At 42.5% G+C, this 21510-nt stretch overlaps 2 protein-coding genes across 2 annotated transcripts; one reads left to right on the top strand and one right to left on the bottom strand.

Moving 5' to 3' along the window:
• Window positions 1–234: 234 nt before the first annotated feature.
• Window positions 235–965, bottom strand: LOC110709216. Its single transcript, XM_021887427.1, has 2 exons — window positions 696–965; window positions 235–543 (listed from the first exon to the last, which is right to left on the bottom strand). The coding sequence occupies exons 1-2, from the start codon at window positions 963–965 to the stop codon at window positions 235–237; spliced, it is 579 nt and encodes a 192-aa protein (XP_021743119.1).
• Window positions 966–15148: 14183 nt separating this feature from the next.
• On the top strand, window positions 15149–19688 carry LOC110709161 (stromal 70 kDa heat shock-related protein, chloroplastic). The gene is made up of 8 exons (XM_021887376.1): window positions 15149–15891; window positions 16468–16720; window positions 16897–16976; window positions 17112–17254; window positions 17361–17459; window positions 17953–18142; window positions 18475–18873; window positions 19023–19688. Exons 1-8 carry the CDS (start codon window positions 15319–15321, stop codon window positions 19425–19427), a joined length of 2142 nt encoding a protein of 713 aa, XP_021743068.1. The 5' UTR covers window positions 15149–15318; the 3' UTR covers window positions 19428–19688.
• The last annotated feature ends 1822 nt before the right edge of the window (window positions 19689–21510 follow it).

Here is a 21510-nt window from a genome sequence, read left to right as displayed (position 1 = left end):
GAGTCCTACCGTGGGAGGAGGCTTGGAACTCTCCTCCATTTTCTCCTCTAGTTCAAGCTCTTCTTTATCCTCTTGTTGTTCATGGTCTTCCTCCATTTGAGTTTCCTCCATGGCCATGACAAACTCTTTTGCTTCTTGAGAGTGATACTTTCCTTGCATGTAAGAGCTTTTGGATCTTGAGGCTTCATCATAACCCTTCCCAATCGATCCAACTCCTCATTCACAACATCAACCCTATAGGAATTTTTCAATCATGGGGGTCTTGAGCAACTTAAAGAACTCAAACACAATCTTTTCATCGGCAACCTCACATGTAATGGTGTTGTTCTTGCAATTGATCACCGCCCCCAAAGTCTTAAGAGCTTCACGACCCAAAATCAAAGGAGTATCAACATCTTCTTCCATATCCATCACTACTAAATCACAAGGCACATAAATATTCCCAACTTGAATAGGAACATCTTCAAGCTCACCACAAGGCAACTTCACCGAACGGTCGGCCAATTGGATAGTATTCCTTGTAGGGATCATTTCAATGTTAAGCTTTTGAGCAATGGATAGAGAAAAAAACTAACACTCGCCCCAATATCGGCTAAGGTGCCCCTAGCTTCCATGTTCCCAATCTTCACTAGCAAAGTAAAACTTCCCGGATCTTTTTGCTTCTTAGGAATCTTATGTTGAACAAGTGCACTCACTTGATGGGGAAGAGTGATAAGATCATCATTGAGATTCCTCTTGTTGGTGAGAATATCATTGAGGAACTTGGAGTATGAAGGCATTTGTGTGACAACTTCGATGAAAGGGAGGTTGATGTGCAAATTCTTCATCATACTAAGGAACTTTGCAAACTTGTCATTCAACTTCCTCTCCGCAAGTTGACTGGGAAATGGAACCGGCCCATCAAGATTCCTAGCTTCACTAGGAGTGGAAGTTGTATTCTCATGTTTAAGATTCTTCTTCTCCATGCTTCTTTCTTTCTCTACAACTTTCTCTTCTTCAACTTTCTTGTCTTCACTCACACTCTCTTCTCCTTCCTTCTTTTCCTCACTATCCCCCTCCTTAGGACCCTCATAAGATGTACCCGATCTCAATGTGATTGCCTTGCAAGAGTCGGGTTTCATAATGTTGGAAGGGTTAGTTTGTGATTGTCCGGGTAGAGTAGAAGGTGAGTTGAAAGGGACTCTCTCGGCCAATTGAGCTAGTTGTGAATCAACCATCTTGTTATGAGCCTTGACCTCTTGCATTTTCTGATTCATGGCTTGAAGTTGTTGAAGAATTTGGGTTTGAGTAGAATCGGGTTGAGATTCTTGCTCTTGACTCTTTTGAGCCGCTTGATTTTGATTGTGGTAATGGTTTTGATTATTGTGTTGGTTGTTTCTTGGGTAGTTTCCTCTTGGGTTTTGGGATTGAAATGGAGGTGGGTTTTGGTATTGAGGGTCGGAGTTGTATGATTGTTGAGCTTGTTGATTCCATTATTGAGGTTGGTGAGCAAATCCGGGTGGTGGTTGCCTCCAAGCTACTCCACCGCCACTTCCCCTATATCCATCTTGCCTTGTGTTGTATGTCGGCACATGCTCGGGGCTCAAACCTCCACAATAAGATGTATCGTGGTTCGTTCCACCACAATTTTGACAAGTGAACAAATTGATTTGAGAGGAGCTTGCCCCACTATTGACACTCGTATTCAACTTTGCAAGCCCTTTTGTCAAAAGCTCAATTTGATGTTGCAATTGATCAACCTTCTCCGATTCATATTTTCCACCCTTCTTTGGTGCATTCCTCCTTCTACCACCTCAAGAGTAGTTCTTCACTACCTCTTCAATTGTTGTTTCAACTTGATTTTGGGGGACCTTAATCAATTGGCCGCCCGCCCCTGCATCCAAGTTAGCTCTAGACATAGGTTTCAATCCATCATAGAAGAATCGCATGAGCAAGCTTTGATTGTATTCATGGTGAGGACATGCTTGTACAAACTCTTGGAATCTTTCCCAAGCTTCACTAAGACTCTCATCCGCTTCTTGTTCAAATGATGTAATCTTCCTTCTCATCTCGGCGGTCTCTTCTGCAGAAATGAACCTCTTCAAAAATGCCTTGACTATATCTCTCCATGTTGTAAGAGAATTTGGCTTAACTTGTTTTAGCCACTTCTTTTCCCTACTCGAAAGAGATTGTCGAAATAAGTGCATACGGATGTATTCTTGAGAAACTTGATTGGTTTGAATCATGGCACAAAGCTCAAGGAATCTATCAAGGTGATCAATAGGATCTTCACTTGGAGAACCCGAAAATTATTCCGCTTGTACCATTCTAGTGTATTGAGGATGAATGGTAAAGTTGGTTTCCGTGACGGGTAGCAAAATCCCTCCCGTGAGCTCGTAATCCTCAGGATTCCCAAACTCACGAAACAAAACATCATCTTCTTGCCTCACCATTTCCTCGCTTTGAGAACTTGAAGACCAAGAATCACTCTCACTATCAACAATAGCACCAAGACCTCGGACCTCTTCTTGAAAAAGTCTTCGGACTTGTCTCAAAGTGCGGTCGATTTCGTGGTCAATGTAGTGTGTCGGAGGTCCTTGAGATCTCCTTTGAATCCACCAAAGCTAAGCAAACAATTAGAAATGACTAGCAAGAGAGTAAAGGAACAAAATAAAAAGCAACAAATCCAATAATAACACAATAAGAGTGCAAAAACAAGTCGTTTCCCCGGCAACGGCGCCCAAAAATTTGATCGAGGAACAATAGGTCGTTAGTCTACTACCCAAGATCAAATCAACAATTTATAATCCTAACCTAACTCTACAATTTTACACTAGATAGCGGTAAGCTAGGGTCGAACCACAAGGAAACGGGGTATTGCACAATCAAGGTGAAATAAAGAATCTATTGCAAGTAACAAGGGGTATATTGGTTTGTTTTTGAGAATATCCAAGATTAAACTATCTACTAAGAAGTGATTAAAACAAGCAAATAAAGGAGTTAAACTAGAGCCACTAAAATAAAGATGAAAGACAAGATTTCAATGGAAATATGATCAAAAACACTAGGGAGAGGAGGTCCCAATCATGATCTACTAAGACAACTATGATAATCATCATGGATTTATAATAAGGAGTATAAACTCTACTAAACATGATAATTCTCATGCAATCACTGAAAGCAAGTCAAGGAAATCGATCAGACCTAAACTAGATCATTTTCATGCATCTAATCTAGAACTCAAATATTGGGGCTAAAGGTGCACAACAATAGCTCCAAGCATAATAAGCACAAAATCATCAACTAAAGACAAAACCCAATCAATCATCAATGTAAACTCAATCAATTATGATTTTCACCCCCTTCCCTAGCTAGAAATCTATGCTAGAGAAAGGAAACTAGCCATATCAACTACACTAACACATGTATTCAATCCCAACAAAACTAAACATGATTCAAAAGCAAAGAAAAGGCAATAAAATAAGTAAAAAGCAAGAATCTTTATGGAAATAAACACTATTAAGCGCAATAAAACCAAATAAAAGATAAGGGATAAAGAGATTACTATTATTAAACTTGAAGGATTAAGCAAACATGGACTAGTTGTATTGAAAAGATGAAAGCTTGAAGAAAACTTGAAAATATCTTGATTACATCAATGGAAACTTGAAGGTTAAGCTATTTTCTCTCTCTAAAATCTTGATGTTCTCTCTCTACAATGTTTTTCAATGGAATAGTGAATGATAGTCAAAAGTTGTCATCAAATTCAAGCTAAAGACTATATATAGTTTCTTGCTTAAAACAAAGAAAATGGGTGAGGGAGAGGCCTCTCTAGCAAGGCTGTCGCGCCCTCTCTGATGTGGGTACGTAGTGAGAAAAACCGAGCTCGCCGCGCCCGCGACTTTGAATGTCGTGCACGCAGCCACCTATGCTGCGCCCGCAGCCTTTAGCTGCCGCGCCCGTGGCCATCAGGGTCGCGCCCTCTCCTTGCCATCTCCCAGCCATCTCCAGAAACTAGGTGTTTAGCTCAGGACCTTTGTCCGCTCCCGCAGCTCTAACACCCGCACCCGCGGCTTGCTGTGGCAGCGCGCCCTCTCCCCTTTTGCATTTCCTTTCCTTGGAACAAGCAACTCTAGCAACTTCGACTCTGCTTAGAATTTTAATTCCGCTCAAGATTGCTAGGAGCTATCAAAGCGATCAAATAAAGGGTAAAAAGCAAAAGAAAAGATAAAAGGAAAGGAAAAACACGAGAAAGAGTGAAAGTAACTAAAATAAAGGTAAAAATGGTAAGAAGAGGTACAAACAAGTGACAAATAAGGGGAATTCACTAGTGAAAAAGGGTGAAATGGTGGCATAAACATCACTCATCAAGAGGGAAGTTTTAGGGGTTGGTTTCGTGTTTGCTAATTAGGGTTTGATCTTACTGATCACTGAATATTCTATTTAACCCTAGGCACCTAGTCTGTTTATAATCTCATTATAATAAGACTAGGAAGCAAAGCCTAAACCCTCTAAACCTACCCACATGGTCGACCACCTAGGGGATGAGGCCCATCATCGGCCTCTTCCTCCTATGCTTAATCTAGGCCCTTTGTATGACTTTATAGAATCCGTTCAATTAAGCTTTGGCCTATTTTACTAGCCCAAAGATCGTTAGTGTATGGGATAGCTCCCGCTAAGCTATCACCAGGCTCCCGGCCTGACTCATGGGGTGCGCACTTACCGCTAGAAGGACACTCAAAGGGGCTCACCAGCTCGATAGAGTCAGCCCGCAGGTTGACCAAGTAAGACTCTCCACAAAGGAGATCGTACACCTATAAATAATGGATAAAGTACAACGGAAAAGAGGTTAGACACACAAGTTATTACACCTTCTCTATCTCTCTAAGTACGCTTTTTCTCTCTAAACACATTCTAACTTAAGAATCGGAGGGGGGTTCCTCGAGCCACCCCTGAGGGCACTCACGTGTGTTACCTTGCGCAGGTTTCTAGCTGGACCCAGCTTGCCCCAGTCAGAACCATTGGATCCGGACCCGGAATAATTGACGCTAGAAGGAGGGGACGGATCATCACAACCTTAGGTTCGCCAACTGAGCAGGGACCAGCTAGTTAATCGCCATGGCCGGAGAGGAAGCAGCGCAAACACCAGTTTCCAAAGTCATTGAAACCAGTCAAACACCACAAAAAATAGCGTCAGTAACCATCAATCCTAAAGGATCAACCGAAAAACCCAAATCAAATGTATCTTAGAAAACCAACCCCGTCGGATCAACATCTGGTATGATTAAAGCAGTGGTAAAACCAGTAGATCCGGTAGGATCCATTTCTTCTTTTAAGTTCGGAATTCCAGTGACAGGTCCGAACAATGAACCTATCATTCAAACGCCAGTAACCTAGAAATCTCAGCCTGTCAATATGCCAGCCATCCTTCAAAACCTCTCTAAGTTCATCAAGGAGTAATTAGCGGCGATGACGGCAGTACTCACCAATCTTGGCAAAGGGAAAAGCTCCACATCAGTAGCTGCTGCTACAAAACCATTCGCTAAGAAGGCTGCATCTCCAACTCTCACCCCAGAGCAAAAGGAGTTGATCTAGTTAAGGAAGAGGGTGCTAGAGCTGGAAGCCTGAAATCTGAACCAGGAGTAGGGAGAAGATGCAGACACGGATAAGGGCATCCTAGAGGTACGAGCCACTTGTAGCAGGTCACCGATCTCAGAGCGAGGGCCAAGCCAGGATAGGGAAAAACGTGCGCGGATCTAGGTGATTCCAGATTATTCCCCATTTTGCAGGGAGATTCTGGAGGAGTCGATGCAATAGATCAAACTGCTAAGCTGTAAGTACAATGGTACAACAACACGTAAGAACCATGTCTCAACCTTCGAGAATCACATGATGCTATACACCATGACGGACTCAGTCTGGTGTAAGGCATTCCCACCGACCCTGGAAGGACTGGCCGTCGAGTGGTACGACGCCATTCCAAAAGGATCTATCTATTCTTACAGCCAGCTGAAGAGGATGTTCATGGAACACTTTGTCACATTGGTATATCGGACTAAAAGATTACCGAGCTGATGTCATTAGTTTAGGGAAAAGATGAACCTCAGTGGGACTTCATCACCCGTTCAACAAAGAGGCAACAACCATCCCAAACATGAGCCAGGAGGTAGCCCTGCTAGCAATGCAGAGTGGTCTCCTACCAGGCTCACCATTTAGAGCATACATGGGACGAAAAAGCCTCAAGACACTAGATGAAGCGCTTGGAAAAGCGCACGAGTTCATAAAGGCAGACGAGATCGACAGAGCTTTGTTGAGCAGAAGAGCACCTAATGACCTAGTTAAGCGGGCTGAAGTCACCCGGGCTGAGAACACAATCAAGGTGGACCAGCCTAGTAGGGCTGAACAAGGTCACAGAGATGTAGATAGGTCAGTGGGAATCAGAAGATCTGACCAAAAACGAGGAGCACGAGCCGGGAGGTTCGATCAATATACTCCACTCACCCATTCAAGATCTCACATCTTCAACGTGAACAAAACTGATGATTAATGGTAGAGGCCACCTAGAATGGTGAATAGAAATAGCAACCCCAGCATGTGGTGTGACTTTCACAAGGACCACGGACATACCACTGATGAATGTATGCATTTGAAAGACAACATACAGGACTTAGTCCGACGTGGGTACTTGAGCCAGTTCAAACAGTACTCTGACTACAGCCGACGAAGAGAGGAGGATAAGTCTGACAATGACCACAGAAGAAGTCAGAGAGACCAAGATGAAGGCATAAACTGAGATAGTAAACCAAAGGGCAGGGTACGGTGTATGTGACCAACGGTGGACCAGTGCATCGAGGAACAGTGAATAGGGCAAGGGCCGACCTGTGAGCAATAATTTACCAAATAAATTACAATGGAAAGTGTAGATGGCCACTACTCCCCCCACGGCCGCGAGTAGTATTTGACGAGTATGACCAAGAAGGCATAGTCTATCCTCACGATGATCCTCTGGTAGTCAAGGCGAGAATTACGAATTGGGAAGTGGATAAAGTACTGATTGATGGTGGTAGTTCAGCCAACATAATATACATCAGCGCGTTTCAGGAACTGAAATTAGACAGGAAAGACCTGAAAAGGGTGAGTTATGAAGTCACCGGTTTCAACAGGTCAGGTCTCATTCCAGAAGGCATAATGGAGCTGACAGTCCGTGTAGGGGAAGGGTCTAGGCGATGCAATGTTCGGGCTGAGTTCTTAGTAATAAACTCACCTTCACCTTACAATGTGATCATCGGAAGACCGCTCATTCATAAGATAGGTGGGGTGGTCTACACTTACCACCTTGCTATGGCATACACTGCCAACGATGGAAGATCTATAAAGCTCAGAGGGGGCCAAAAGATAGCACGCAAGTGCTACATCACAGCCCTGAAGCAGCCAGCCAAAGCAAAACTGCAATCCAGCTCAGAGCCGAAGCTAGAGGGCCAGGGTGAAAGAAAGTTGAGAAACAGAAAACAAGAACAATACCGTAGGGAAAAAGATAAGAAAAAGCTGGCAATGGAAAACTTTGAGCCTGCGAAGAAGGAGGCACCTAGGCCAGCACCTAGTGGCGAGCATGAAACGGTTAAGCTCGCAAAGGGAGATAACTCTAGAACAGTAAAGATTGGAAAAGACATCGAGCCACAAGTAAGCGTGAATCTTGTGGAGTTGCTGAGAAAAAACAAGGACATTTTCGCGTTTCAGCGGATGAAATGCCTGGAATTAACCCGGAAGTCATGGTTCACAGGCTGAATGTGAAGAAGGAAATTAGACCAGTCAAGCAGAAAAAACGAAGTTTCTCCACAGAAAAGAACCAGGCCATTCAAGAAGAAGTGGACAAGCTGCTAGAAGACGAGTTCATTGAGCCTTGTGATTACTCGGAGTGGCTTGCAAACGTGGTCATGGTCAAGAAAGCAAATGGTTAGTGGAGGATGTGCGTTGATTTCACATATCTCAACAAAGCATGCCCGAAAGACTGTTACCCGCCGCCGCGAATTGATCAGTTAGTAGACGCAACAAGTAAGCACGCATTGCTAAGCTTCATGGATTTTTTTCAGGATATCACCAGATCAGCCTGCACAAGCCAGACAGGCAGAAAACTGCATTCATCACTTAAGGGGGACTGTACAATTACATAACTATGCCCTTCGGGTTGAATAACGCAAAGGCCACATTCCAGAAAACAATGGATAGGGTGTTCATTCATCAAAAGGGGAGAAATGTAGAAGTGTATGTCAACGATTCAATTGTCAAAAGCATCACACAAGCAGGGCGCATCCTAGACTTAGAAGAAACTTTTCGCCATATTGAACAAGTATCATGTCAAGATGAACCCGAAGAAATGTGTTTTTGGGGTGAATTCTGGAAAATTCTTAGGCTTCATGGAAGTAGTTTTCAGTCTCCTAGAGCCTAGATGTACTAAAGACATTATGTGCCTGATAGGGAGGAATAACAAAGGATAGTGGTGCTGACCCGTTTCATTAGCAAGTCAGCCGACAAAGTATTGCCACTTTACCAGCTGCTGAAGGGAAACAGAGAGTTCAAATGGGGTGAGACAGAAAGGAATGCTTTTGAAGGAATCAAGGAGCACCTAACCAAGCTCCCTACTATGATCAGCCCGGAGCAGGGTGAGAAGCTCTAGCTGTACATTTCAGCCTCAGTGCAGACAATGGGATCGATCCTCCTAGTTGAAAATCACTAGCAGCAGAAGCTGGTATATATATTTTGTAAGCCATGTATTAACTAATGCTGAACAAAGATACCTGCTGGTAGAAAAGCTAGCTTTGGCAGTGGTAACAGTAGCGAGAAAGCTGAAGCCCAACTTCTACACGCATATAATCCAAATTCTTACAAATCACCCACTGGAGAAAGCCCTGCAGAAAATGGACGCTTCGGGAAGGCTCCTAAAATGAGCAATCGAACTTTCTGAGTGTGAGTACGAAGTCAAACCTAGAGCAGCTATAAAAGCTCAAGCTTTGGCTGACTTCATAGTAGAAGTATCGTATGAAGAAAAGGAGGATGAAATAAGAGTTTAGAAGGTAGCAGTGGATGGATGGATCATCAGCCCAAACAGGTAGCGGAGCTGGAATAATCTTAACATCACTAGAAGGCAATGTATTTGAATATGCCATCAGGTTTAAGTTCAAGGCATCGAACAACGAGGCTGAATATGAGGCAACCTTGGCTGGATTGAGAATGAGTATTGCAGCCGGAGCCAAGAAAGTGCACTTGCAGACTAACTCCCAGCTAGTAGCTAGCCAGCTGAAGGGGGAGTATGAGGCTAGAGAGCCCAAAATGCTGAAGTACACAATAAGAGTAAAGAGTTAGCAGCCCAATTGTTACACTTTCAAGTGGATTTGGTCCCCAGGGCAGAAAAACTCTTAGGTCAATGCATTGTCAAAATTGGCCAGCTCCACTCTTCAAAGCCTCACAAGGACAGTTATGGTGGAAGTCTTAGAGGAAAAGAGCATCGTTGAAAGCAAGCAGGTGAATTATACCACGCAGTAGCAAGCATGGTTCTCTGACATATTGGCATATAAAATGCACGGCGTGCTGCCAGAGGACATAATGATGTCTAAGAAGGCCAAAAAGGATGCCAACTGGTACGTTGTAATGAACGGAGAGCTAAACAAAAAAGGTCTCCAAGCCACTCTTGAGATGCATCCTAGAGTGGGAGCAATAAGGAATCATGGAAGAGGCACACTCATGAATTTGTGCAAACCATATTAGTGGAAAGGCTCTAGGATTTTAAGTACTCCAAAGAGGAGCAAACTGGCCAACTTTAACACAAGACGCTTTAGCATATGTCAAGAAATGTGAAAAGTGCCAAAAGTATTCCCAAGTCATCAATCAACCAGCTAACGACCTGACCCCGATTCTCATCTCGATCCTGTTCGCTCAGTGGGGAATGGACATATTGGGACCTTTCACCACTGGGTCAACGGGTAGGAAATATCTCATAGTGGCAATGGACTACTTTACCAAGCGGATTGAGGCTGAACCCACAAAGTACATAAAGGTGTCCCAAATCAGAACATTCATATGGAAGAATATCATTACAAGATTTGGGTGCCTCAATGCATAGTTTTCGACCATGGTTGTCAGTTCGAATGTGACACCATCAAAGACTACTTAGAAGAGATGAGCATCAAGTACACAACCGCTTCAGTCTGTTACCCGCAGAGCAATGGCCAGGCAAAAGCAGCAAACAAGCTGATACTAGTAGCCTTGCAGAGAAAGCTGAGGAGCACAAATGCCTTTAGGCTAACCTAATGGCAGAAGTGATGTGGGAAAACAGGACAACGGAGAAAGAGGCCACTGGAAAGAGCCCATTTGCTTTAGCTTACGGAACAGACGTTGTTGTCCCAATAGAAGTGCAAATTCCCAGCCTAATAATTTAATATTACGAACAAAAAGGAAATGAGAAGCGCCTGCTGGAAGAATTGGACTTCCTTCCAGATATGCGGTTGAAAGCAGCTCTCAGACTGGCAGCCCAAAATAGCAGAATCTCGAAGGCTTTCAACAAGAGAGTAAAGCACCGAGAATTACTGCCTGGAGATCTCGTTCTCAGAAGGACTGCGGCAGTAGGAAGAGGAAATCAGCACGGAAAACTGTCAGCTAATTGGGAAGGCCCTTTCCTCATTCATGAGCAAGTAGGACCAGGTGCTTTCCTCCTCTCTGATCAAGAAGGTCAAGTTTTAAGGAACTGTTTCAATGCAAATGTGTTAAAGAAATATTTTGTTTAAAGTCGTATGACTAAGTGGAAGCATAGAAAAACTTTATTTAAATAATGCAATGTTATTCAAGGCAATCTAAGCCATTTGAATTCAGTGAAATACGAGCCTTTGCGTGAGGAGTATCCTACATAAACCTGTCTGAGCATGTTTATTCGTTGCATTATGCTTTAGCATCATACAATAACATGCAGGAATATAAGAACAGACCTAAAGTCGTCGTGTCAAAGCCAAAAACGTCAAAGCAAGAAGCGGGAAGACACGTTAGAATCACTCAAACTCAAGAAAATCGTCACTGCCTAAATTCAACCTGCCAACTCAAAGTAAAACAGGGTACCACCTCGGGAACGCCTGAGGGGGAGGCCTGGCACGTTCAACTTGAGCTGGGAGGCACGAATGAAAGACAAGAAATAGAGCTGAGTGGGAACCACCAAGGTTCTCTTGGTCTCACCCATCTCGTTTTTTGTGGGGAATAGAAGCGATGGATCATGGACAAGCCCCCACATAAATTAAGTAAGGAGCATAAGCAAAAAGTCACAGCCAAACAAGCTGAATGACATCCACACAAGCCCTCACATAAATTAAGTGAGGGGCATAAGCAAAAAGTCACAGCCAAACAAGCTGAATGACATGTACACAAGCCCTCACATAAATTAAGTGAGGAGCATAAGCAAAAAATTCACAGCTAAACAAGCTGAGTGACATGCGCACAAGTCCCTAAAAAACTAAGTAGGTGACATAGAATGCAAGCCCTCGTCACAAAAGATGAGTGGCACAGACTTAAAGTCCTCACCTAGTTATGTGAGTGACAAAACAAATAAAGCCCCATACAACCAAGTAAGGGAGCAAAAGATTAAGTGCAACAAGAAACCCAACCTTTGTGGTTTCACCCGGAAGAAGAGAGGGAATGCTGAGTTAAGGTTTAGGTGCTACTATACCATGACTCAACAAAAGACCTCAGCAGGGAGGATGAGAGCCAATAAAAGAAGGAATAAACAAGGTAAAAACAAACGTTATCAAATACATACATTATCAAGACAAACCTCCACCCACCAGGGTATAGAAACATTCAGCCAGAAGTTAAACATCCACAAGCTGAACCCTCACCCACCAGGATGAGGAAACTTTCAGCAAAAAGTTGAAAAAACAAAAAAATCAAGTTAAGCTAGAAAAATCCAGCAGAACAGAAGCAGAAAGTGTTAAGTACAAACATATAGACAATACAATCTTTGGCGGCTATACACCCCAAAGACAGAAACAAAAACTACCTAGTGACTACAGACCTAGGTGAGGGAAACTCTGAAGAACCACTGGAGGATGGGGAAGACAGCCGCCAAAACCTTTATTGCTCATCAGCCAGAGTCTCCACTCCAATGACAACAGCAACGTTAGGGCAGAAGGGCACTTCCAAATTCAGCATAGCATGGTTGGGAACATTGCAGTTGACAACGCGGGGGTGGTCAGCAGGAAGATTATGGCAATCAGCTTGCCCAGCAAGGTCAACCGAGGCCCAAAAGGCATTAAATGAGCTTGCTGCTCCACACTTCTCCTGTACAGACTGCTCACGCAACGGGCTGCCGCTTCCCTGCCCCCATCATGACGGTTAGTGAGCAACTTGGCAAAAGCTTGCGAAAGCATAAAAGATTTAAGTGCTTCCCTCCTGGCTGCCTCAAGCTCGCTCTCTCGCCCGGCCTGCAGACGTGCCATATCAGCCTCCAAAGATTGCACCCTGGTTGGAGAAAATCCCAACTCCCTCTCACAGTCTACCAGTTTAGTCTTAAGGGGCAGGAGTTTTTCTAGCTGAAGTTGTAGGGTACCCACTCTCTTTTTCAGAGGAACCACCTCACTAGCTAGTGCATCCCTCTCAGAGTTGACCCGCTGAATCTCCTTGCCCTTCTCAATAAGAGTCGCATTCTGATTCTGATACTCTTTCTCCACTGTGAGCAAGGCATTGGCTAAGTCACCAACAAAAGTTATGGGTGTCAGTATCCTTGGCAGCATTCTCACCAAGAAGCCCAATATTGGCAGAGTGAGAAGCAAGGGGATCTAACATAGAAGAGGTGCGAGCCCTTTTGGTAGCAGGCTGTCCATCGCCAATCGAGGGCGAGATCACTAGGTCATCCTCCAAATCGATAACTAGATGAGCCTGCTGATGCGACCCCGTAGGCTGAGAATGACCATCTCTGTTAGCACTTCGCAGGCGGCCTCGAAGCCCAGTTGAGCAAGAAGTAATCTTGGGGAGCTCCATGATGGTCTCATCAGGCAACTCAAATCAAGAGTTTTAGTATGGGATCAGCAATTTCCTTGGCAACAATGGTAGTACCAATACTAGTAGAGAACATAACATGTTCAGCAGAAGTTGTGAGTTTCTCACCCACCACAACATTAGCCTCAACCTTCCCCTCAGGGGGAAAATTGAGAATGCTATCAGCAAAATTATCAGCATTGTCATTTTTGGGATCATTAGAAGCTTGTATCTCTGGTTAGTGTACTTGGGAGGACTGAGGTGCCACCTGGCCGGAAGCCGCAGCAGGATCCTTCATAGAAGATGAAGTACCCTGCGGCACTAACGCCTCAGGTCCCGAAGTAACTTCTTTCGGCATATTACGAATTCCCCGCCGACTTCCCACAGTAGAAGAAGAAGGCTCAGCTTCAGCTCTGCCAGACCCAGCTTGGTCTGCAGCGGTCATAGTACCAAAAATAGACCTCAATTCAGCAGGAGCTAAACAAATTTCACCTTTTAAGGCACCAGCATGAACCTCCATAGTATCAAAGAGCTCAGGAGGATTGTCAGGGGTGGTAGTGATAGGATCTTTCCAATTGTCCTACAGGCTAAGGATTCGCCTATCCAACTTGTCATAACCTGAGATATCAATCAAGCAATAGAAAAGGAAAAATTTAAAGACAAGGCCAGATAGACGCAGGAGAAAAGAAAACACTTAAACAAAATAAAAGAAAACATACTAGACTCATGAGTAGAGCACAAGCACATGGCAGAAAGCTGCGCGTTGCCTACAATGTAAAGAGAGTAGGGTAGCCGAATCTTAGGATACATGGAATCGCCTGTACCCGCTCCATGCAGCGCGTCAAGTGTCTGCGCTTCTCAAGCAGCCTCAGTAGGAACAACAATAACCGAAGCCATATTAGTACGAATGAACCTGAAGTTGCATGGTACAACAAAAGGGGATGGGATAGAAACCCAGAACAACTTGCCAGTCTAGTCCCTGAAGCGACCAAGCTTGGGATAAGACAACACTCTCCCTTCCTTAGGAGCCACGTAATACCAGCTGGACTTAGGGGAGCTGGAGGACGTTTGCTTCAGGCTCATCAAAGACTTGAATAAGTTCAACGATTTTGGATAACGCCAGAATTGCGAGAACCACAACAGACATATCAAGGTAGTAAGGAGGCAGGGTGCAACAAGGCAATGCAAAGATTGAAAGCGCGAAAGACCTTATCCAAAGTTTGGTCTAGAGGAAAGCGCAATCCCAAAACTAGCAGGATGAGTTGGCAGCACTAGCATCAACCCGCAAGTATGCGAGCAAGCAGATGCTAGCAGCGCTAGCACTAGCCCGCAAGCATGCGAGCAGGCCTAGTAGTAGCTCGCTAGCGCCCAGCAGCTCGCGTGGGCTTACGGCGTGCTAGCAGGCCCAACCAAGGGCAAGGCTGCCAACTGGGCGTGCCTTGGAGCCCAAGGCTTGGGGCCTCCAAGAATAACTTCCTTTCCTTCTAGGATCCATCAATGATGATTTCAACATGATCATGAGTCACGCCTTCTAAATTGCCCTAGCTTAGGTTGTTACTGATGCTGGTACTCCTTTGATTTCCAGCATGATTATTTGCGTTTCCTGCAGTCTAGGCGGCGCCTTTGCTCCATCTATTCTTCCAGTGTTGCCCAAGGTAGATGATGTTTTCTGGTTTGACTTTTTCACATTGTTGAAGGTAGCCTTGTTTCTTATAAGCCAAATGCTCCAGAGAGTACTAACAAAATCCATAATAATGTCATCTTGGTTGTTGTCCAAAGAGAAGAAGTAAGTGATGAAGTTCTGGATCCATGTTCCGATGTCGAGCTCTTCGCCGTTGTCGGCATTGATGACCAAGCTGCTGCCTTTCCAAATACTTTTAAAGGTGTCGCAATCTCTAAATATATGTCCCTGAATTATGGCCTGTGATTTACATAATTTGCATACACGATATAGAGATAGAAAGAGTAACTTTTATTAATTATATACACAATATAATCCATATTTAAAAGTTTAGTCCATAAAAATTAAGCTACTAAGCAACATATTAGAGGAAATAATAGAAGCAAGTTGAAAACTTGAAATCAACAATAGTTTGATTTTCCTTTCTTTAAAAATGGGCTGAGGAAAATTCTAGAACTCCATCTAACTGCCACCCATTTCCCTTGTTTACCTCCTCTTAAAACCCTCCCTTTTCTTATCCTGTCCTCACTTCTCTACTCACTTCCCTCCTCTCTCTTCTCTTCTCTCTCTCCCTTACCTTCCCGCAAACCCTAATTCTCTCTCCCAATTCTCCATTTTAAGAACTGATTATACCTTCTCAATAAAAAATGGCGTCTTCAGCAGCCCATATTCATGTTCTTGGCGCCACCCCCTTTACCACCTCATCTTCCAAACCCTCTTCTTCGAGGCCAAACTCTATCTTCTTCGGCCAGAAGATGAGCCCTAGCACAGCCTCTTTTGGCACCCCTAAATCGGCGTTTTTGAGGCTAAGGAAGAGCTCCGGAGGTCGTCGACGGAGCGCCGGCGTTGGTCCGGTCAGGGTTGTTGCTGAGAAGGTCGTGGGAATTGACCTTGGTACAACGAATTCGGCGGTTGCTGCTATGGAAGGTGGGAAGCCGACAATTGTGACAAACGCCGAGGGTCAGCGCACGACGCCATCCGTGGTGGCGTATACGAAGAATGGAGAGAGATTGGTGGGGCAGATTGCGAAGCGGCAGGCGGTCGTTAATCCCGAGAACACGTTCTTTTCGGTGAAGAGGTTTATTGGGAGGAAGATGTCGGAGGTTGATGAGGAGTCGAAGCAGGTGAGCTATAGGGTTGTTAGGGATGACAATGGTAATGTCAAACTTGAGTGCCCTGCTATTGGTAAGCAGTTTGCTGCTGAAGAGATCTCTGCTCAGGTAATTACTGTCCTTCACACCATTTTAATGGACTTTTCTTTACATAATTTAATGTGAGTAAATGGTTTCTATATTGAGTAATTGAGTTGATGCTTTTTTCCTTTCTCATATTGAGCTAGAAATGATTCTTAAGTTTGCCAATGTTAGCTTTTGGATGGTTCATTATGTTTAAGAGTAGACAAATTATAGGCATATGGGTTTGTTATTGACTTGTTACTTTGTAATTGTAGTGTTATTTTGTCTTATTATTTGTATTTCCTTTCATATTTGTTTTTAACTTTATTTTTTTTAAAGGGTAAGGAAAAAGACAACATTAGGAACCCCTCCTCACGAGGGGATTTCCTTTCATATTTTGTGGTGGTTGGAATTTTAGGGGGGTTTGGTTCTGGGTGGTTGAAGTTGGTGCACATTTTAGTTACTTTAATCAACCTTTGTAATAGTTATGTGCTTTTTCCCATTGCTTTTTGAGATGGAGGAGAGGCGATGACGGCCGAGTTGTGGTGTTGGGTCCTTAATGGTAGTTGAAAGTTATTTTAAATCTAAATATTGGAATTGAACTGTGTTTTCATGGTGTAGGTGTTGAGAAAGCTTGTAGATGATGCTTCAAAATTTTTGAATGATCAAGTAACCAAGGCTGTTGTCACTGTGCCTGCTTACTTCAATGATTCACAAAGGACCGCAACAAAGGATGCCGGGCGCATTGCTGGATTAGAAGTTCTTAGAATTATTAATGAGCCTACTGCTGCCTCTTTGGCTTATGGTTTTGAGAAGAAGAACAATGAGACCATTTTGGTTTTTGACCTTGGAGGTGGTACATTTGATGTTTCAGGTACTTCCTTCCCCCTTTTCTGTAGCTGTTCTTAAAACTAGGCATCCATTTAATTTTTCAGTTTTGTATTTATATGTTCTTTTGCAATGTGCGGACATCGTCTTCATCTATTTGGTCAGAATTTTTTACGGTAGTGTTATTTGCCTAATAAAATAATGTTGTTTGTTCTATTCCAGTCCTTGAGGTTGGTGATGGAGTGTTTGAAGTATTATCAACCTCTGGAGATACACATCTGGGTGGTGATGATTTTGACAAGGTAAAGTGGAAGATTAATTGCTTTTTTTTTTTTTTGCAGTATTGATTTCCTGAATTTGTGTCCTATTCATCTTTAATTAAAGTATGAATGCTGGATTATTTACTGTAATAATGATTGAGTTTTGGGTATAAACAGAGAATTGTTGATTGGCTAGCTGGAAACTTTAAAAGAGATGAAGGAGTTGACCTTTTAAAGGACAAGCAAGCTCTACAGCGTCTAACTGAGACAGCTGAGAAAGCCAAGATGGAGTTGTCATCTTTAACTCAGGCAAACATTAGGTATTATCAACTTTTATGACTATATTTTGCCTTTTAAGGTTTCCCCAAATCTTCAGACTGTTAAACACGTGGTACTTACAGCTTACACTGTATATGTTCTTCTCAGCTTGCCGTTTATCACTGCCACTGCTGATGGACCTAAGCACATTGAGACTACTTTGACAAGGGCCAAGTTTGAGGAGCTGTGTTCAGACCTTCTAGACAGGTGCTGCATTTTTCTTTGCTCTGTGCTTTGGTTATTTGCTGCATTGTGAATGCTGTTGATTTAGTATCAGTGTGGGCATGATTTAGTTCCTATGTTTATGGTATCTTAGATATTAGACTGCTGGACCCTGGTGCCTCAAGTCATGCATAGAGAAATTTTGTATTTATAGATATTATATTTCCTTTTTTTGGTTAAAAAATACTTCATATTTTGTAATATTATTAGAATATTTGAACAAAACAGTGTAAGAAGTTTTAAATAGATACAAGTATTTGTTTAATAAGTTGTAAAATAATCTCCTTAATAGATTTAGTTGAAAATAACATTATGGAAAAAATTATGTACCGTAATATTTGTAGTCTCAAATAGTTTCCATATTGTGTTAAGATTCCCTTCCATTAAGATGGTATGACTTATTCAGCTCCATGTATATATTTGTATGTAATTAGTGATGATTATATATGAACACCACTTCTGTTTCTATCATATTCAGATTGAGAACACCTGTAGAGAATTCACTGAGAGATGCAAAACTCTCCTTCAGTGATTTAGATGAAGTGATATTAGTGGGTGGCTCAACACGTATCCCAGCTGTTATAGAGTTGGTAAAGAAGATGACTGGAAAGGACCCTAATGTGACAGTTAACCCTGATGAAGTTGTTGCTCTTGGAGCTGCAGTGCAGGTTTTACTCCAGATAATCTCTCTGACTAATTATCTATTTTTGGTTTAATGTCTACCTATATAACAAAAAGTCAGCTACAGAAATGTTATGTGATCAATTGTTTGTGAATTTCATTTACTGAGTAGAATTTTTATGATGTTTTCATGTTTGGTTCAATGGTTATACCTCAATATTTTTGGTGTCCCATTGCAATGCTTATGGTTATGCTACAGAATGGCTATAATGTAATCCTGGTGTGTGATGTCATGGATGGGGGTAAATTTTTGGGTTGACATTTACTACCGTCATTGCCTGTTTGTTATTTTGTTATTTGATGTTCTCTCATATTGTAGGCTGGTGTCCTTGCTGGAGATGTAAGCGACATTGTACTTTTGGATGTTACACCACTATCTATTGGTCTTGAAACCCTTGGTGGAGTAATGACCAAGATTATCCCCCGAAACACAACCCTGCCCACATCCAAGTCAGAAGTCTTCTCAACAGCTGCTGATGGACAGACAAGTGTTGAGATTAATGTCCTTCAGGGAGAACGTGAGTTTGTAAGAGATAACAAATCTCTTGGTAGCTTCCGTCTAGATGGTATTCCACCAGCTCCTCGAGGTGTTCCTCAGATTGAAGTCAAATTTGACATTGATGCCAATGGAATTCTCTCTGTTACTGCCATTGACAAGGGAACAGGAAAGAAGCAAGACATAACAATTACCGGAGCAAGTACACTGCCTAGTGATGAGGTTTGTGTTCAAGCGTGATACATATAAGCTTCTGCCAAAATACTGATTCTCTTTTTATTGCTATATTAATTATTATATTTCTGCTTTGAAGCATACTGGTAACTTTCTAAGCAAGCAATGACACTAACGTTGGGTATCAATGTTTCTAGGTAGAGAGAATGGTTAGTGAGGCTGAGAAATTTTCCAAGGAAGACAAGGAAAAGAGAGATGCCATTGACACAAAGAACCAGGCTGATTCTGTTGTCTACCAGACAGAGAAGCAGTTGAAGGAACTTGGCGAAAAGGTTCCTGGCCCTGTTAAAGAAAAGGTAGAAGCTAAACTGGGAGAGCTAAAGGATGCTATCTCTGGGGGTGAAACTCAAGCAATTAAGGATGCAATGGCTGCTCTCAACCAGGAAGTAATGCAACTTGGCCAGTCCCTTTACAACCAGCCTGGTGCAGGAGGAGCACCAGGTACAGACCAAACTCCTGGAGCTGAGTCCAGCCCCTCAGATTCAACTGCCAAGGGACCTGAAGGAGATGTCATCGATGCTGACTTCACAGACAGCAAGTAAGCTTGTGGAATTTGTCATACGGGTTAATCCTTTTTCAACAGCTGTGTATAAGATTTTTTTAGGCAGCAAAAGCCTGTGTTTCGTTCCAGGTTACCTTGTTAGCTCTGAGGAGAGAAATTGGTAGGAGAAAATAGTTGTCAAGGCTCATTTACGAATTTTGTTATAATCTTGTTGCATATTTTGAAGCTTATAGAACCTGGGTGATTCATGTAATCAGAATTTGAGATCAATAATAGGCCTAGTAGAAGGGTTTTTTTTTTCTTTTTTCCTCCTTTTTTTTGAACAAAATATAAAAATCACATTAGCTCCGAGAACCAGAACATGTTCTAGCTAACGTTGCTGAGTCATGAGCCCTCTTCACTTGTGATCTAGGTACATGATTAACAGAAATATAACTGAAATTTAAAACATTTATGGACTCAAGGATATAGTTGACCAGCAATTGAAGATCTGTTTGGGCAGTCTCTGGATTCCGCGGTGCCATAATCAACTCCCTGCAATCTGACTATACTTCTACCTTGCACGTGTGTTGAGCAGCAGCCTTCAGCCCAAACAAGATAGCAAGTAGTTCTGCTTGTCACGCTGAGCTCGCCAGAATCTTGTCCCACCCTTCGAAGACTTCATCAAATTGAGAGCATAGCTTCCACCCTATCCCTGCAGCATCTAAGTCTCCTTCCACCTATTTCCAAACACCATCCGCCTCCAGGCTAGCCACCTGTCCATCACCTTTCTCCCCTTTTGACCAACTGAGAGCTTCTTTAGCTGACAACTTCTCCAAACAATGCTCTGGCTTTCTATCAATGATCATTTCTCCCCATAAGCTTCTCAGTTGTCTTCATGGTCCTTATTGGAGAACAAATACCACCTTTAAAAAGGATGCTATTTCGCTCCACCCAAATGCTTCATATTGTAGCAAAGAAAACTTCTATGCTCGAGGAGTCAGAATCAATCCTTGGATAGTAAAATGATACGTTTTTTTCTAGATACAATCATTTCCATTGTTATGATTAAACTTCAAATAACTCAAATTATATATAAATGGATTCGCGGGTTATGTGAGTATTTCACATGGGTTTTGTGCGCGAGCTACAGGAGTAGGTGTTTGTGTGGGTCTCATTATAGTCATTTACGTCACTTTCTTTTGTAGTAATTAACTTTTTTAGCACCAAGAGTTCTTATTTGTAAAGAGTTTACTTACCTTAAAAATGTAATTTTTAATGATAAGACTAAAGTCAGCTTAGGTACCACATAGATAAAAGGTCTTGGAATCACTTAATTCAATGGAACATTTAGATTTAATCTAAGTGTCATAGCTACCAAGTTTGTTATGGTGCTTTATTTTAAACATAAATTTTGAACTTTGCCTTATTTAGTTTGTAGATGAATAGCAACAATATTAACAATGTTTCACTTCCAAACGCGATGGAAACAAAGCTCAATTTTACTAACTTCAGCGATTGGAAAAGAAACCTTAAAGGGATCACAAATTGGAATATCCCTTGGAATGTATCATTCCCAAGCACGCGAAGGCATGACAACTAATATACATCTGAAAATTCTTTCGGATCACAACAAGGACATGACGCTGATGCTAAACTCAATCCTTAGGAGTTCAGTTGAGAGGTTTGTTTGCTATGCGCATTATACATGCTACTCAAACACTTGTGTGATATTTGTAGAGGAGTAGTTCGTTCCTTTGGGAATTGGAAAACTGATGGGCACGTTGAGGAAATCGTTAACTCGATTTCCAAGATTGACCACTCTTAGAGTGACAACTTGAGGTATGAGGCTTACATGACTCATGGTAAGATTATCACTAAGAAACACAAGCATGGTGACTGTGCACGATCATCTGACAGAAATGATAAGATTATCTGGTCAAATGAAACTGCCAAGGAGACTAATAGATGATATTATTGCTCATGACATTATAAAGCATTCTTTCCATGGTGGATTCGACTAAGTCAAGCTCGTGCTTGATGATGAAGACTCTACATGTAAGCTTATTGATTTGATCACTAACCATTGCACACTAGAGAGTACTTGAAGGTAGTTACGAGCAAGTGTTTAGGTTTAACTACCA

This window comes from Chenopodium quinoa, unplaced genomic scaffold, assembly GCF_001683475.1.
Source record: "Chenopodium quinoa cultivar QQ74 unplaced genomic scaffold, ASM168347v1, whole genome shotgun sequence".
Lineage (NCBI taxonomy): Eukaryota > Viridiplantae > Streptophyta > Magnoliopsida > Caryophyllales > Amaranthaceae > Chenopodium > Chenopodium quinoa.
The sequence above is the reverse complement of the archived record's forward strand: the minus strand, read 5'-3'. Positions and strand labels throughout refer to the sequence as shown.

Coding starts and splice junctions, on each gene's coding strand:
- LOC110709216 (XM_021887427.1), bottom strand. CDS start 965: ATGGAGAAGAAGAATCTTAAACATGAGAATACAACTTCCACTCCTAGT. Junction 544..695: donor TTATCACTCTTCCCCATCAA/GTGAGTGCACTT, acceptor ATTGCTCAAAAG/CTTAACATTGAAATGATCCC.
- LOC110709161 (XM_021887376.1), top strand. CDS start 15,319: ATGGCGTCTTCAGCAGCCCATATTCATGTTCTTGGCGCCACCCCCTTT. Junction 16,721..16,896: donor TGGTACATTTGATGTTTCAG/GTACTTCCTTCC, acceptor GTTCTATTCCAG/TCCTTGAGGTTGGTGATGGA. Junction 18,874..19,022: donor GTACACTGCCTAGTGATGAG/GTTTGTGTTCAA, acceptor CAATGTTTCTAG/GTAGAGAGAATGGTTAGTGA.